This window comes from Mobula birostris, chromosome 17, assembly GCF_030028105.1.
Source record: "Mobula birostris isolate sMobBir1 chromosome 17, sMobBir1.hap1, whole genome shotgun sequence".
Lineage (NCBI taxonomy): Eukaryota > Metazoa > Chordata > Chondrichthyes > Myliobatiformes > Myliobatidae > Mobula > Mobula birostris.
Window position 1 is genome coordinate 71845263 of NC_092386.1, and position 14564 is coordinate 71859826.

Consider the following 14564-nt stretch of genomic DNA (forward strand, 5'->3'; position numbering starts at 1 on the left):
ATAATTTATCTTACAGAGTTTTCAGGGAAGTTACCAGGAAATTTAATGCTGGCAAGGCAATGGATGGTGTCTGCATGGATGTTAGTAAGGCATTTGACAAGGTTCTGCGTGCGAGGTTGGTGAAGAAGGTTCAGTCACTTGGCATTCAAAATGAGGTAGTAAATTGAATTAGATTTGTGGTTGACACCAAGACTTGGGATGTAGTGGACAGTGAGGAAGGCAATCAGAGCTTGCAGAAGGATCTGCATCAGCTGTAAAAATGGGCTGAAAAATGGCAGATGGAATTTAATGCAGACAAGTGCGAGGTGTTGCTCTTCAGTAGGGCCAACGAGAGAAAGACTTACACAGTGAACTGAGGAGTGGGGTAAAACAAAGAGATCTGGGAATACAGGTCCATAATTCATCAAAAGTAGAGTCACGGGTGGATAGGGTCATAAAGAAAGCTTTTGGCACATTGGCCTTCATAAATCGAAGCACTGAGTATAGGAGTTGGGATGTTATGGTGAAGTTGTATAAGACATTGGTGAGGCCTAATTTGGAGTATTACATGCAGTTTTGGTCACCTACCTACAGGAAAGATGTAAATAAGGTTGAAATCGTCAGAGAAAATTTACAAGGATGTTGCCAGGACTTGAAGACTAGAGTTGTAGGGAAAGATTGAATAGGTTTGGACTTTTTCTTTGGAATGTAGAAGATTGAGAGGAGATTTAATAGAAGTATAGAAAGTAATGAGGGGTATAGATAGGGTAAATCCAAGCAGGCTTTTTCCACTGAGGTTGGGTAGGACTACATCCTGAGGTCATGGGTTAAGAGTGAAAGGTGAAAAGTTTAAGGGGAACACGAGGGTCAACATTTTACATTTAGAGGATTGTGAGAGTGTGGAACGAGCTGCCAGTGCAAGTGGTGCATGCATGCTTGATTTCAACGTTTAAGAGGGGTTTGGATACGTACATGGCACATGAGGGGTTGGGAGGGCTATGGTCCTCCTGCAGGTAGATGGGAGTAGGCAGTTTAAATAGTTTTGGTACAGACTAGATAGACTGAAGGGCCTGTTTCTGTTCTGTACTTTTATCTGACGTGTGTGACATGTCGAAGTCACAAACTTCAAAGAAAGGTGCTGCTGTGCCTTCTTTGTAACAGCACTTAGATCCTCTGAAATGATAATACAAAGGAATTTAAAATTGATGACCTCTCCACCTCTGATCCCCGATGAGGACTGGTTTCCTCCTCCTGTAGTCAATGGCTTTGCTCACCATGTACTTTGTGCAATTTCACTAGCTCCTGGCCAGGAACTGAGAATAGTAACCACAGACTGGCTCATCATTTTTTAAAGATAACTAACAGTATATTTACTAATAATGTAGGTACTTTGCATCTTCAGGATTTATCCTGTCCTTTAGAATATTAGCAGGTCAAGTTCATAGGTGTAGAAAATCAATGAAGAGCAGATGTCAGAAATCTGAAATAAAAGTAGAAAGTACTGGAAATGCTCAGTGTGGCAGGTATCATCTGTGGAAAGACAAATGGTAAATGTTTCAGGTCCAGCGTAGGTCGGGTGCTATCAGGGGAAAGAGAGACTGTGGCCGGGTCAGATAGCTTTCTATTCCCATTGATACTACCTGAGCTGCTGAGTGTTTCCAGCATTTTCTATCTCCCAAAACACTGAAACCCTTTTTGTCTGAAGTATAAACATACTGTTCCCTCTTTATAATTCTGCCAAAATGCTGGAGTTTAAATGGAGCTATTTTAATCTACATTATTCATTATCCATATACAACAATATATAATGAAAGTTGTGAGTTTTACGGAAGTTGTTTATTATTACAAGTTTATCTTCATTTGACCTTATCAATTCTAGGTTGCACTTATAATTCTCTAGTTTCTTCACAAGCAGTTTTAATTCTTTAATATAGAAATCCCAAACAATAACTAAAAATACATTTATACTTTCTGTATATATTGATAACTGTACAATGCAGAGCACATTACATAGAGCAAGCTTCATTACTGAAACACAATTTTCACCTACCTTATCACTTGTACTTTTTTTCCACAGGAATCCATCATAATATAAAGGCAGAGAAGTAATCTTCTCACGTCTTTCAAAGACCAACCTCAGATTTTTTCTAGAGGCAGCCATTTCTTTCAGGTTACAAGCAAGCTCACAGTTAATTATTAACCAAGGAGTGAGCTAATCGAAACCCGCAGACATGTAGAGCTTTGTCTCACTGAAAGACTGTCCGTTCTAACACAAATCCTATTAAATTCATCTTGCAAGAAACTGAACAAGGCAAGGTTTAGAGGAAAGTTCAGCCTCTTTTTCATATCCTTCTGTAAGTTGGAATGCAGAAGGAATGAGGAAACTATTTGAAGAGGAAGTAGTGGTCATAAAATTTATGTGCTAAAGAGAACAATCCTACTCCTGGCCACGATGATTAATGGTTTTGTGTGAAAACACCTTTGTCACTCGTAATTGCTTTCATTTTAACATCCAGGGCACTGTGAAATAGGAGCCAACTAAAGACAATGGATTTAAACATATTACAACTCATTGTATCCAAGCAATCCGACTTAGCTGGGAAAGACATCTCAGAGAACCAAGCACAGAATCACAGGAGCCAAGTGTCTGACCAGAAAATGTCAGCGGTCATAGAGTTGGATGAGGTAAAGCCACTAAAAACATCTCAAGTTGTGCATGAGGGCCTTGAAAATTGAGGCTACTGAGAACAAAGGTTTAATGAAAGTGTAAGGCTTGAAAGAGGTTAGGCCATGGCTAATGGCATTCTGTATGGGAGTGGAAAGTGAGAAAGGAATGAAGGAGAAAAGCAATAGAGATCCAACTTTTGAGTAAGAAAGACCTGGATAAGAATTGTTCAGGACTCAGTACAATCATTCAGGGAATGAAACATCACACAGCAGCATCATTGACGATAAGATTTATTATGTAGATTAGTTTCAACCTCTCCTTATAGCACATGCTGTCTAATCCAGGCAATGCTATAGTCATTTTCTGCATCCTCTTTAAAACCTACATTGGCTTCCTATAATGGGGTAAACAGAACTGAATGCCTAACCAGAGTTTTCTAAAGCTGTAGTCTGACTTCCCTACTCTTGAACTCAAGGGCAAGCTTCTCATACACCTTATTTACCAACCTGTCAACCCATGCAGACAATTCCTGGGAGCTATGGAATTTACCCCAAGGTCCTCCGTACATCAAAACTGTTGAGGGTCTTTCCATTAACAATGTACTGCCCCTTTATATTTGATCTCTGAAAGTGCAACACTTCCAATCTGGACAGATTAAGCTCCATCTGCCTGTTCTCCATCCTCATCAGTAACTGTTCTATATCCCACTATATCCTTTGGTAATCTTCCACACAGTCTTCAACAGCACCAATCTTTGTATCATCTATGAGCTTGCTAAACCACCTATCCACATTTCATCAAGGTCATTTATATCTATCACAAACAGCAGAGGTCCTAGTAAGCTTCTCTGCAGAATACTAGCAGGAACTGACCACCAGTCAAAGTAATTACTATCAACTGCCTTCTATGGACATGCCAATTCTGAACCTAAACAAGTAACTTACCGTGGATCCCCTGCATCTTAATCTTCTGAAAGAGGGACCTTAACAAATGCTTGTTAAAATCCATGTGGACAACATGCACAGTTAGGTCTTCATTAAAGTTTTAAAAAAACCTACTAAGTATTATAGATACTGTTAAGCACATGACAGAAATTGCCCTTGTTCCATGTAATCTGTCGGTGCTCTTCATTGTCTCAGTAAGGCAGACAGCGTAATCAAAGACCCAACAATCTCAGACATTCTCTCTTCTCCCCCCACCTCCTTCAATTAGGCAGGAAATGAAAAAACCTGAAAGCACATACCTCCAGGCTCGAAGATCATAAGAGCATAAGACATAGGAGCAGAGTTAGGCCATATGGCCCATCGAGTCTGCTTCACCATTCAATCATGGCTGATCCTTTTTCCTCTCTCCTCCTCAACCCCCATTTCCGGCATTCTCCCTGTAACCTTTGATGCCATGTCCAATCAAGAACCTAGCAGTCTCTGCCTTTAATACACACCTGGCCTCCACAGCTGCATGTGGCAACAACTTCCACAAGTTCACCACCCTTTGGCTAAGAAATTTCTCTGCATCTCTGTTTTGAAAGGGCACCCCTCTATCGTGAGGCTGTATCCTCTTGTTCTAGACTCTCCCACCATGGAAAACATCCTTTCCACATCTACTCTGTCTAGGCCTTTCAACATTTGAAGGATTTCAATGAGGTCTCCCCGTCACCCTTCTGAACTCCAGCAAGTACAGACCCAGAGCCATCAAATGTTCCCTGTATGATAACCCTTTCATTCCTGGAATCATCCTTGTGAACCTCCTCTGGACCCTCTCCAATGCCAGCACATCTTTTATTAGATAAGGGACCCAAAACTGTTCACAATATTCGAGGTGAAGCCTCACCAGTGCCTTATAAAGCCTCAGCATCACATCCCTGCTCTTGTATTTGAGACCTCTTGAAATGAATGCTAACATAGCATTTGCCTTCCTCACCACCCTTTTGGCCGGCTGGTGGCGCAATGGAATCAGTGCCGGACTCCGGAGCGAAGGCTCCCGAGTTCGAATCCAAGTCGGGCCACCCCCTGAGCATGCTTTCCATCCGTGCCAGGTTGAGTGTCGAGCTAGCCACTCGGCCTTGTAAACAAAAAAAGGGTCAAGTCAGGAACGTTCATATCGTGACTGGTTAATCTGAAAGGAAACCAATCCTGACACCACACGCCAGACAAGAATGGCTGACTGGCTGGTGCAACACGCAAAAAAACACTAATATAATTTTTAAAAAAACACCCTTTCAACCTGCAAGTTAACCTTTAGGGTTTTCTGTACAAGGACTCCCAAGTCCCTCTGCATTTCAGATTCCCGGATTTTCTCCCCACTTAGAAAATAGTCTGCACATTTATGTCTACTACCAAGGTGCATGACAATGCATTTTCCAACTTTGTACTTCATTTGCCACTTTCTTGCCCATTCTCCTAATCTGACCAATTCCTTCTGCAACCTCCCTGTATCCTCAATACTACCTGCCCCTCCACCAATCTTTGTATCATCTGCAAACTTGGCAACAAAGCCATCTATTCCATCATCTAATCATTGATATACAGCATAAAAAAGAAGCGGTCCCAACACCGACCCCTGTGTAACACTATTAGTCACTGGCAGCCAACCAGAAAAGGATCATTTTATTCCCACTCACTGCCTCTTACCAATCAGCCAATGCTCTAACTATGTCAGTAACTTTCCTGTAATTCGAGGGGTGATTGATAAGTTTGTGGCCTAGGGTAGAAGGAGTCAATTTTAGAAAACCTAGCACATTTATTTTTCAACAGAGTCCCCTCCCACATTTACACACTTAGTCCAGCAGTTGTGGAGCATGCGGATCTTGGACCTCCAGAAAGTGTCCACAGCAGGGATGATTGATAAGTTTGTGGCCTAGGTAGAAGGAGATGAGTTATACAGTTCTCATTACATGCACATGCAGTTCATCTCTTTGAGTGATTATGCAGAAAGTTTGAAGTTAATAACTCATCTCCTAAAGATCAATTCTAATGCCACCACACTCTTTCAGAACCCTAAAATGCCCTTATAGACAATAGACAATAGGTGCAGGAGTAGGCCATTCGGCCCTTCAAGCCAGCACCACCATTCACTGTGATCATGGCTGATCATCCACAATCAATATCCAGTTCCTGCCTTATCCCCATAATCTTTGATTCCGCTATCTTTAAGAACTCTATCCATCTCTTTCTTGAAAGCATCCAGAGACTTGGCCTCCACTGCCTTCTGGTGCAGAGCATTTCACATATCCTCCACTCTCTGGGTGAAAAAGTTTTTCCTCAACTTTAGGCCTTAGGCCTTTCAGCTTTTTGAGCACCTTCTCTCTTGTAACAGTAACTACACCCACTTCTCTTCCTTCACACACTATGACATCAGGGATACTGATAGTGTCTTCCACAGTGAAGACTGACGCAAAATACTCATTTAGTTCAGCAGCCATCTCCGTGTCCCCTGTTATTATTTCTCCTGCCTCATTTTCCAGTGGTCCTATATCCACTCTCATTTCTCTTTTATTTTTAACATGCTTAAAAAAATTTCTACTATCCACTTTGATATTATTTGCTAGCTTGCTTTCATATTTCATCTTTTCCGTTCTAGTGAGTGTCTATCTCACAATAAAACGTATTCTTGATTTCACGATTTACCTCATTATAATCATGCACCTTGACGTTTCCCTGAACTGCACTTCCCCTGTACTCTGTAGCTGCAATGGTTTATTCTTCATCCTTATTGTTTTACATTGTCCTGCTTATGAAGGATGGTGGTGGTGTGGATAGTGTAGAAAGCTGTTATAGTTTACATTGAGACGTTGACAGGTTGCAGAGTTGGGCCAAGAAGGGGCAGATGGAGTTCAAAAGTATGAAGTGATTGGAAAGTCGAGCTTGATGGCAGATTATAAACTATTGGAGAGTCGAGCTTGACAGTGGAGTATAAACTATTGTAAAGTTGAGCTTGATGGCAGATTGTAAACTATTGGAAAGACATTTCGCATTCATACATAGACGGTGTATAGGCAAGAGCCATTTGTTTAGAAGGGCATTTAGTTGCAAGTTTAATTAGCTCAATGCAACATCATGAGCATGCTCCTGTGCTGCCTTGTCCTATGTTCTATGGTAACTCATGAAGAAAAGGTTGGCAGCATGACCAAATAAAATTTAGTGCAGAGACATGATTCATTTTACTTCCTAACTGATAGACTTCAGACAGTCAGGATCACAACCGTCCCTCCCTCGCAATTATCAGACAGTCAGGATCACAACCACACCACCCTCCCCATTATCAGTCAGTCAGGATCACAACCATCCCTCCCTCCACATTATCAAACTGTCAGGATCAGAACCTTCACTCCTTCCCCATTATCAAACAGTCTGGATCACATCTCCATCCTTCCCCATTATCGGACAGTCAGAATATACAACCGTCCCTCCCCCCCCATTTTCATACTGTGAGGATCACAACCAACCCTCCGTCCCCATTGCTAAACAGACAGCATCACAACCGTCCCTCTCCCCCCATTATCAGACAGTCAGGGCCATATTCGTCCCTCGCTCCCCATCATCAGTCAGTCACGATCACAACTGTCCCTTACTCCACATTATCAGGCAGTCAGGATCACAACCACACCTCCCTCCCCATTATCAGACTGTCAGTATCATAATCATCCCTCCATTCCCAACATCAGACAGTCACGATCACAACTGTCACTCTTAACCCAGTATCAGACAGTCAGGGTCACATTTGTCCCTCCCTCCCCATCATCAGTCAGTCACAATCACAACTGTCCCTTTTTCCCCATTATCAGGCAGTCAGGATCACAACCACACCACCCTCCCCATTATCAGACAGTCAGTATTACAACCGTCCCTCCATTCTCATTATCATACAGTCAGGATCACAACCGTCCCTCCCACCCCAGTATCAGACAGTCAGGCACAAAATCGTGCCTCCCTCCCCATTATCAGACAGACAGAATGTATAACTGTCCCTCCCTCCCCATTATCAGACAGTCACGATCACAACCGCCCCCACTCCCCATTATCGGACAGTCAGGATCACAACCCTTCCTCCCTCCCGATTATCAGACTGTCAGGGTCACAAACGTCCATCCCTCCCCATTATCAATCAGTCACGATCACAACTGTCCCTTCCTCCCCATTATCAGACAGTCAGGATCACAACCATATCTCCCTCCCATTATCAGACAGTCAGAATGTACTCCCTCCCCATTATCAGAGCGGCAGGATGTGCAGCCATGCCTCCCTCCCAATTATCGGCCAGTCAGGATCATAACCGTCCATCCTTCCACATTATTAGACTGTCAGGGTCACAACCGTGCCTCCATCCCCATTATCGGAGAGTCACGATCACAACTGTTCATCCCTCCCTATTATAAGTCAGTCAGAATCACAACCGTCCCTCTCTCCCCATTATCAGTCTGTGACGATCACAACTGTCCCTTCTTCCCCATTATCATACAGTCAGGATCACAACCGTCCCTCCCACCCCAGTATTAGACAGTCAGGATCAAAATCGTGCCTCCCTCCCCATTATCAGACAGACAGAATGTATAACTGTCCCTCCCTCCCCATTATCAGACAGTCACGATCACAACCGCCCCCACTCCCCATTATCGGACAGTCAGGATCACAACCCTTCCTCCCTCCCGATTATCAGACTGTCAGGGTCACAAACGTCCATCCCTCCCCATTATCAATCAGTCACGATCACAACTGTCCCTTCCTCCCCATTATCAGACAGTCAGGATCACAACCATATCTCCCTCCCATTATTAGACTGTCAGGATGTACAACCGTCCCAGTCTCCCAATTAACAGACAGTCAGAAAGTACAACCATGGCTCGCTCCTTTTAATCAGACAGTCAGGATCACAACCATCCCTCTCTTCCCATTATCAGACATTCAGGATCACAACTGTCACACCTTCCCCATTATCGGACAGTCACGATCACAACTATCCCTTCCTCCCCGTTATCGGACAGTCAGGATCACAGCCGTTCCTCCTTCCCCATTATCAGACAGTCAGGATCACAACCGTCCCTCCCTCACCATTATCAGACATTCAGGATCACAACTGTCACACCTTCCCCATTATCGGACAGTCAAGCTGTGCAATCGTGCCTTCCTCCACATTATCAGCCAGTCAGGATCACAACAGTCACTCCCTCCCTATTATCAGACAGTCAGGATCACAACCGTCCCTCCCTCTGCATTATCAGACAGTCAGGATCACAACCGTCCCTCCCTCACCCTTGTCAGACAGTCACGATCACAACAGTCCCTAGCACCCCATTATCAGACCATCAGTATATACAACCGTCCCTCCCTCCTCATTATCAGACAGTCACGATCAAAGCCATCCCTCCCTCCCCATTATCAGACAGTCACGATCACAACCGTCCCTACCTCCCCATTATCAGACAGTCAGGAAGTACAACCGTCCCTCCCTCCCCATTATCAGACATTCAGGATCACAACTGTCACACCTTCCCCATTATCGGACAGTCAAGCTGTGCAATCGTGCCTTCCTCCACATTATCAGACAGTCAGGATCACAACCGTCCCTCCCTCTGCATTATCAGACAGTCAGGATCACAACCGTCCCTCCCTCACCCTTGTCAGACAGTCACGATCACAACAGTCCCTAGCACCCCATTATCAGACCATCAGTATATACAACCGTCCCTCCCTCCTCATTATCAGACAGTCACGATCAAAGCCATCCCTCCCTCCCCATTATCAGACAGTCACGATCACAACCGTCCCTACCTCCCCATTATCAGACAGTCAGGAAGTACAACCGTCCCTCCCTCCCCATTATCAGACAGTCAGAATCACAACTTCGTCCCTCCCACCGCATTATCAGACCGTCATGATCATAACCGTCCCTCCTTCCACATTAGCAGACAGTCAGGGTCACAGTCAGGATCACAAATGTCCCTCCTTCCCCATTATCTTACTGTCAAGATGTATAACCGTCTCTCCCTCCCCATTATCAGTCAGTCAGGATGTATAGCCCTCTCTCACCATTATCAGATAATCAGGGTCACAGTCAGGATCACAAATGTTCTTCCCTCCGGATTATCATTCAGTCAGGTTGTACAACCGTAAATCACTCCCCATTATCAGAAAGTCAGGACGTACAACTGTTCCTTCCTCCCCATTATCAGACAGTCAGCATCACAACCATCCCTCTGTCTGATAAAGTTTAAGGGAAAGGGGGATTCTCAAGATTCCTGTAAACAATGTATTCAGTACTATGTGACTGCAGTGTGTTTGAATAATGTCCCACAGCTGCCTTCTTTGGAGCAATATAATTAAAGTTTGCCCAGATCCACATCAGATGTCTCTGGGCTTTCACACCTTTTGATTTTGACAAAAAGCAGTACCTGATGGAAATTAGACAGAATATTCCTTTCTTAATTAAAGCATAAATTTGATGGATGTTCTTATCTTTGCAATTAAGTTGTGGCTCCAGCAAACCAGTTGGACATTCTTTTCTTTAACTAAGGTGGCTGGAGAGTCCATCAAACTGATTGTTCTCTGTATCAATAGTCCATTGACTTGATCAGAATGGTTATCAAACTGATTGTTCTTTTGCATCGGTGGCCTTATAACTTCTGACAATTCTGACATCGGGCAGTGAACTTTTAGAACCACCGGGGAGATGAAAAAGGTTCTTTCCCTGTTGTTGGGTCCAAGTTTACTCGTCGGCTGAGCTCGAAGAAATAAACGGGTGGAAAGATAAGTAACGATCTTCTTGTGCTTTTGTTACTTGACCTAGCAAAGTTACGTTTACATTTGGTGCCATGACTCAGATCCCAAAATAGGGAATGTCTCTCTGGGCTGAATGATGGGGAGCTTGAATCGAACACAATTTGAGTGGCAGGTGCCCTGAGGTACTCTGGCTACTCCTTGTGTCCGATCAAGCATTTTTGCCCCTCGCCCTTTGGAACTGGTACCTTGACGGGATAGGGCGACCCGTTTGGACACAGAATTTAAGGTAAGCAGTTGTCTCTTTTACATTGTTGCAAGTGACAGATATGGCCGGTTGAAATTTGATGATTCGGAAAAGGGGTTGCGCATGTCTCATGACATGGCCGGTTGAAATTTGTAATTAATACGAGACTGGCAGCCCGGTTAAATTCTCACCTTAGCAGCAGAAATATGGCCAGTCGAAATTTAATGAGACAAGTTCAGGATAAAGGAGGAAAGGCCTCCAGAGTACGTGAGAGTTGTTTTTTTTCGCAAGTATTGACGGAAAATATGCTAGTAGTTTTTGTGAGAATTAAAGGCTGCGGGTGACATTGGATATTCTGTATTGTTCCTAAGGAAAGAATCGGGACTGGGGATCCCGGTCAGGAGAGGCAGACACCGCTACCTGACGGATTTGACCTTATCAGCTGCTTCCTGATAATATGGCCAGTTGAAATTGATTAAGGAGGAGGCAGGCTGCCTAAATTTCTCATCCAGTGGCTTGTGCCTAGGCCCTTGTGTTGTGTATTTTGTGTCTATAAGCTGTTTGTCTCGTTGGTTTGTCTGTGTTTCGTGTATTTGTGATTTTGTCTACTTGCTTTACTTTGTACAGCACTTTGGTCAACGAGGTTGTTTTTAAATGTGCTATATACTTGACTTGATAATTAAGAACAACTGATAAGGGCAATAATGGGACAAGGCCCTTAATACAGCTATGTGTGAACGAATACAGATAAGAAAAGGACCTCCGGATGTTAAGTGCAGCGCAAACAAAGAAACAGTGTGGCCACCGGGGAAACAAGCAGTAAATTTAATTTGGGAAAAGAATTGTGGTAAGAAGTGGAAATTATTGATTACAGAATGGAAAGGTAGAGTCTATGCTAAATGCATGTGATAAAGGGATAGAGGTATGTACGGCAGAAGGGACTCCCAAACGTTGGGAGATACTGCAGGCGGAGTGGAGTGCTAATGGGTAGAAGGGAGAAAAAAGAGAGAACGAGAAACAAAGAAAACAGGCAAAAGCAGATGTGGACAGACAGGAAGGTTTAAAATCAGCAGTGCCGCGTGCGAAGATCTAAGGCCAATACGGGATCCCAAACCCATATCTGGCATACCGACCCAGTTTAAAGACAGTGACCGCGATGAGGATTGGGCACCCACCTTATCCCCCACCTTACCAGAGGCCGAGTGCACCCAGTGCTTCCGAAACCCAATCCTCCCAGTATTTAGAGACGGTGGCCGCTCGGGTATAACAGCAGCGGCAGGGAAGGGAAGGCTCCCTATACCCTGAGATCCAGAAAGGGAATACCAGGGGTTATTCCGAGACAGGGAGGGAAGAATCCAATAAAACCCCAGAGTTAAGGACTCCACAGAGACAATTACCTACCCGAATGCTGCCCTGTCCACGAGCAGCCGAGGAGGGACAGCCTCAGTAACTCTTGTATGCACCCTGGAAGCCTCAAGATCCCGCCACTAAGCACATCTTTCCCTCCCTGCCTCTTTCTGCATTCTGCAGGGATCGCTCCCTACGCGACTCCCTTGTCCATTCGTCCCCACTCCCCACTGATCTCCCTCCTGGCACTTATCCGTGTAAGCGGAACGAGTGCTACACATGCCCTTACACTTCCTCCCTTACCACCATTCAGGGCCCCAAGCAGTCCTTCCAGGTGAGGCAACACTTCATCTGTGAGTCGGCTGGGGTGATATACTGCGTCCGGTGCTCCCGATGTGGCCTTTTATATATTGGCGAGACCCGACGCAGACTGGGAGACAGCTTTGCTGAACATCTCCGCTCTGTCCGCCAGAGAAAGCAGGATCTCCCAGTGGCCACACATTTTAATTCCACATCCCATTCCCATTCTGACATGTCTATCCACGGCCTCCTCTACTGTAAAGATGAAGCCACACTCAGGTTGGAGGAACAACAGCTTATATTCCGTCTGGGTAGCCTCCAACCTGATGGCATGAACATCGACTTCTCTAACTTCCGCTAATGCCCCCCCTCCCCCTCGTACCCCATCTGTTACTTATTTTTATACACACATTCTTTCTCTCACTCTCCTTTTTCTCCCTCTGTCCCTCTGAATATACCTCTTGCTCATCCTCTGGGTTCCCCCCCCGCCGCCTTGTCTTTCTTCCCGGACCTCCTGTCCCATGATCCTCTTGTATCCCCTTTTGCCTATCACCTGTCCAGCTCTTGGCTCCATCCCTCCCCCTCCTGTCTTCTCCTATCGTTTTGGATCTCCCCCTCCCCCTCCAACTTTCAAATCCCTTACTAACGCTTCCTTCAGTTAGTCCTGACAAAGGGTCTCGGCCTGAAACGTTGACTGCATCTCTTCCTAGAGATGCTGCCTGGCCTGCTGCGTTCACCAGCAACTTTTATCTATAGGAAGAAGCTAGGTTACAAATCTTTGCTTAGCAAGAGGGGGGTGTGATGGATATTCACATCCTAGGCCTGGAGGCCTCATTTATTTGTCAAGCTCGGCTTTCTATCCACAGCAGCTGTTACTTGTAAAATCAAAAGTGTAAGTTAAGCTTCCAACTATATGTTTTGTTTAGCTTCTGATTGTAAACCGGAGCCAATCTTCAGTTCTTAAATTGTAAATGACAAGTGGTAATTAGTTTGAAATTAAAACAAAGCACTGTCTATGGAGTAGCTTTACTAACAACCTCTGTATGTAGCAGATGGATTTGTCTATGTAAGTTAGGATGTTGGTCACTGCATCTGGTTTATTGCTACTCAAGAGGTGTAGTATACAACAATGGGTTATTTAATTTGGCTTGTTTCAAACAGACACTGCTGGCTTAGTTGTTTAATTCCAAGTAACTTGCAGGCCAGATGGAAACAAGCACTTAGTGTATCAGTAAAAGGAAAGGAAAGGTACGTCGCATCTGGAGTTTCTCCGGTTAGCGGACGATTTCCCTTCACGCCTCTCTGACGTACGAATCGTGTACGAGGCAAGTTACAGCAGTGGTTTGCCATTACCTTCTGCCGGGTGAGTTTCCAAGGAGATCACCAGCTCGTAACGCAGCACGGATGGAAAATGTGCAGGGGAGCCGGCTGGATTCGAACTCGGGACCCTTCGTCCCAAAGTCCAACACTGATGCCACTACGCCACCAGCCGGGTCTAGCATATCAGTAATTGATCTATTAATACGTTGGAGTTTTCTGTACTCAGAGAAATTAGCTTTACAGCTTTCATTGCGGTCAGCTGGGAACTGTGTCTACAAAAATTATTTCGTCCTTTTCTGTAAAAAGGTTACTAAGGAAATATCATATGCATATGAAGTCATGCAAGAGGCAACAAAACTGTCTAAATGCCGACCGCAGTTGAGACTTATCAAGAAGCATGGGGTGAACGAGAATCCATTTCTCTGGCTTTGATTTCTGTGATGGGTGATTTGTTCCTCTGCATTGTTGTACCTGTGTTTTGGAAACCACAAATAGTTTGTAATTTGGATATGTTTGAGATAGAAATCCTCTGTGAATTTTAAATGTGTTTTAAGAAGGTTGTTTGAATTTATGTATCACTGAAAATAAATGAACTGTGTTTTAAACTACTTTGTTAGCTGGAAGTATTTTGTGCTTGGTAAGGATGGGGGACCCACAACTCAAATATTGGCAACTAAACTCACCATGGAGAATAAACAGGGAAGTGAACTGTCTTTGGAGATGAAGTAGTTATAGTATAAGCTCCCTTTAGTGAGGGTACTTGTGGCTATTAATATCGGATAGGGCTTCAGGTCCTTGAGTTTAAAACTTTGTGATCAGCAAACCCAATATCATTACATGGGTTAGGAAAATTGTGACAAGGATATTTTCTTAGGAATACAGTTTCTCCTTAATGCAGACCTGTTGTATTACTCAGTACCCCACCATAAATCACCTTGCCCTATCTGACTTCCCAAAATGCATCACCGCACACCTGTCAGGATTAAATTTT

The 14564-nt window shown here is 44.2% G+C and overlaps 1 protein-coding gene across 3 annotated transcripts in view; it reads right to left on the bottom strand.

The window, feature by feature from the left end:
* Window positions 1–2337, bottom strand: part of LOC140211434 (signal-transducing adaptor protein 1-like) — a 300629-nt gene extending 298292 nt beyond the window's left edge. For all 3 annotated transcript variants that reach the window (XM_072281142.1, XM_072281143.1, XM_072281141.1), the window contains exon 1: window positions 2030–2337. In XM_072281142.1, coding sequence (XP_072137243.1) covers window positions 2030–2140 — 111 coding nt within the window. In that variant the 5' untranslated portion in view covers window positions 2141–2337. The remainder of the gene's footprint in view (window positions 1–2029) is intronic.
* Window positions 2338–14564: the final 12227 nt, after the last annotated feature.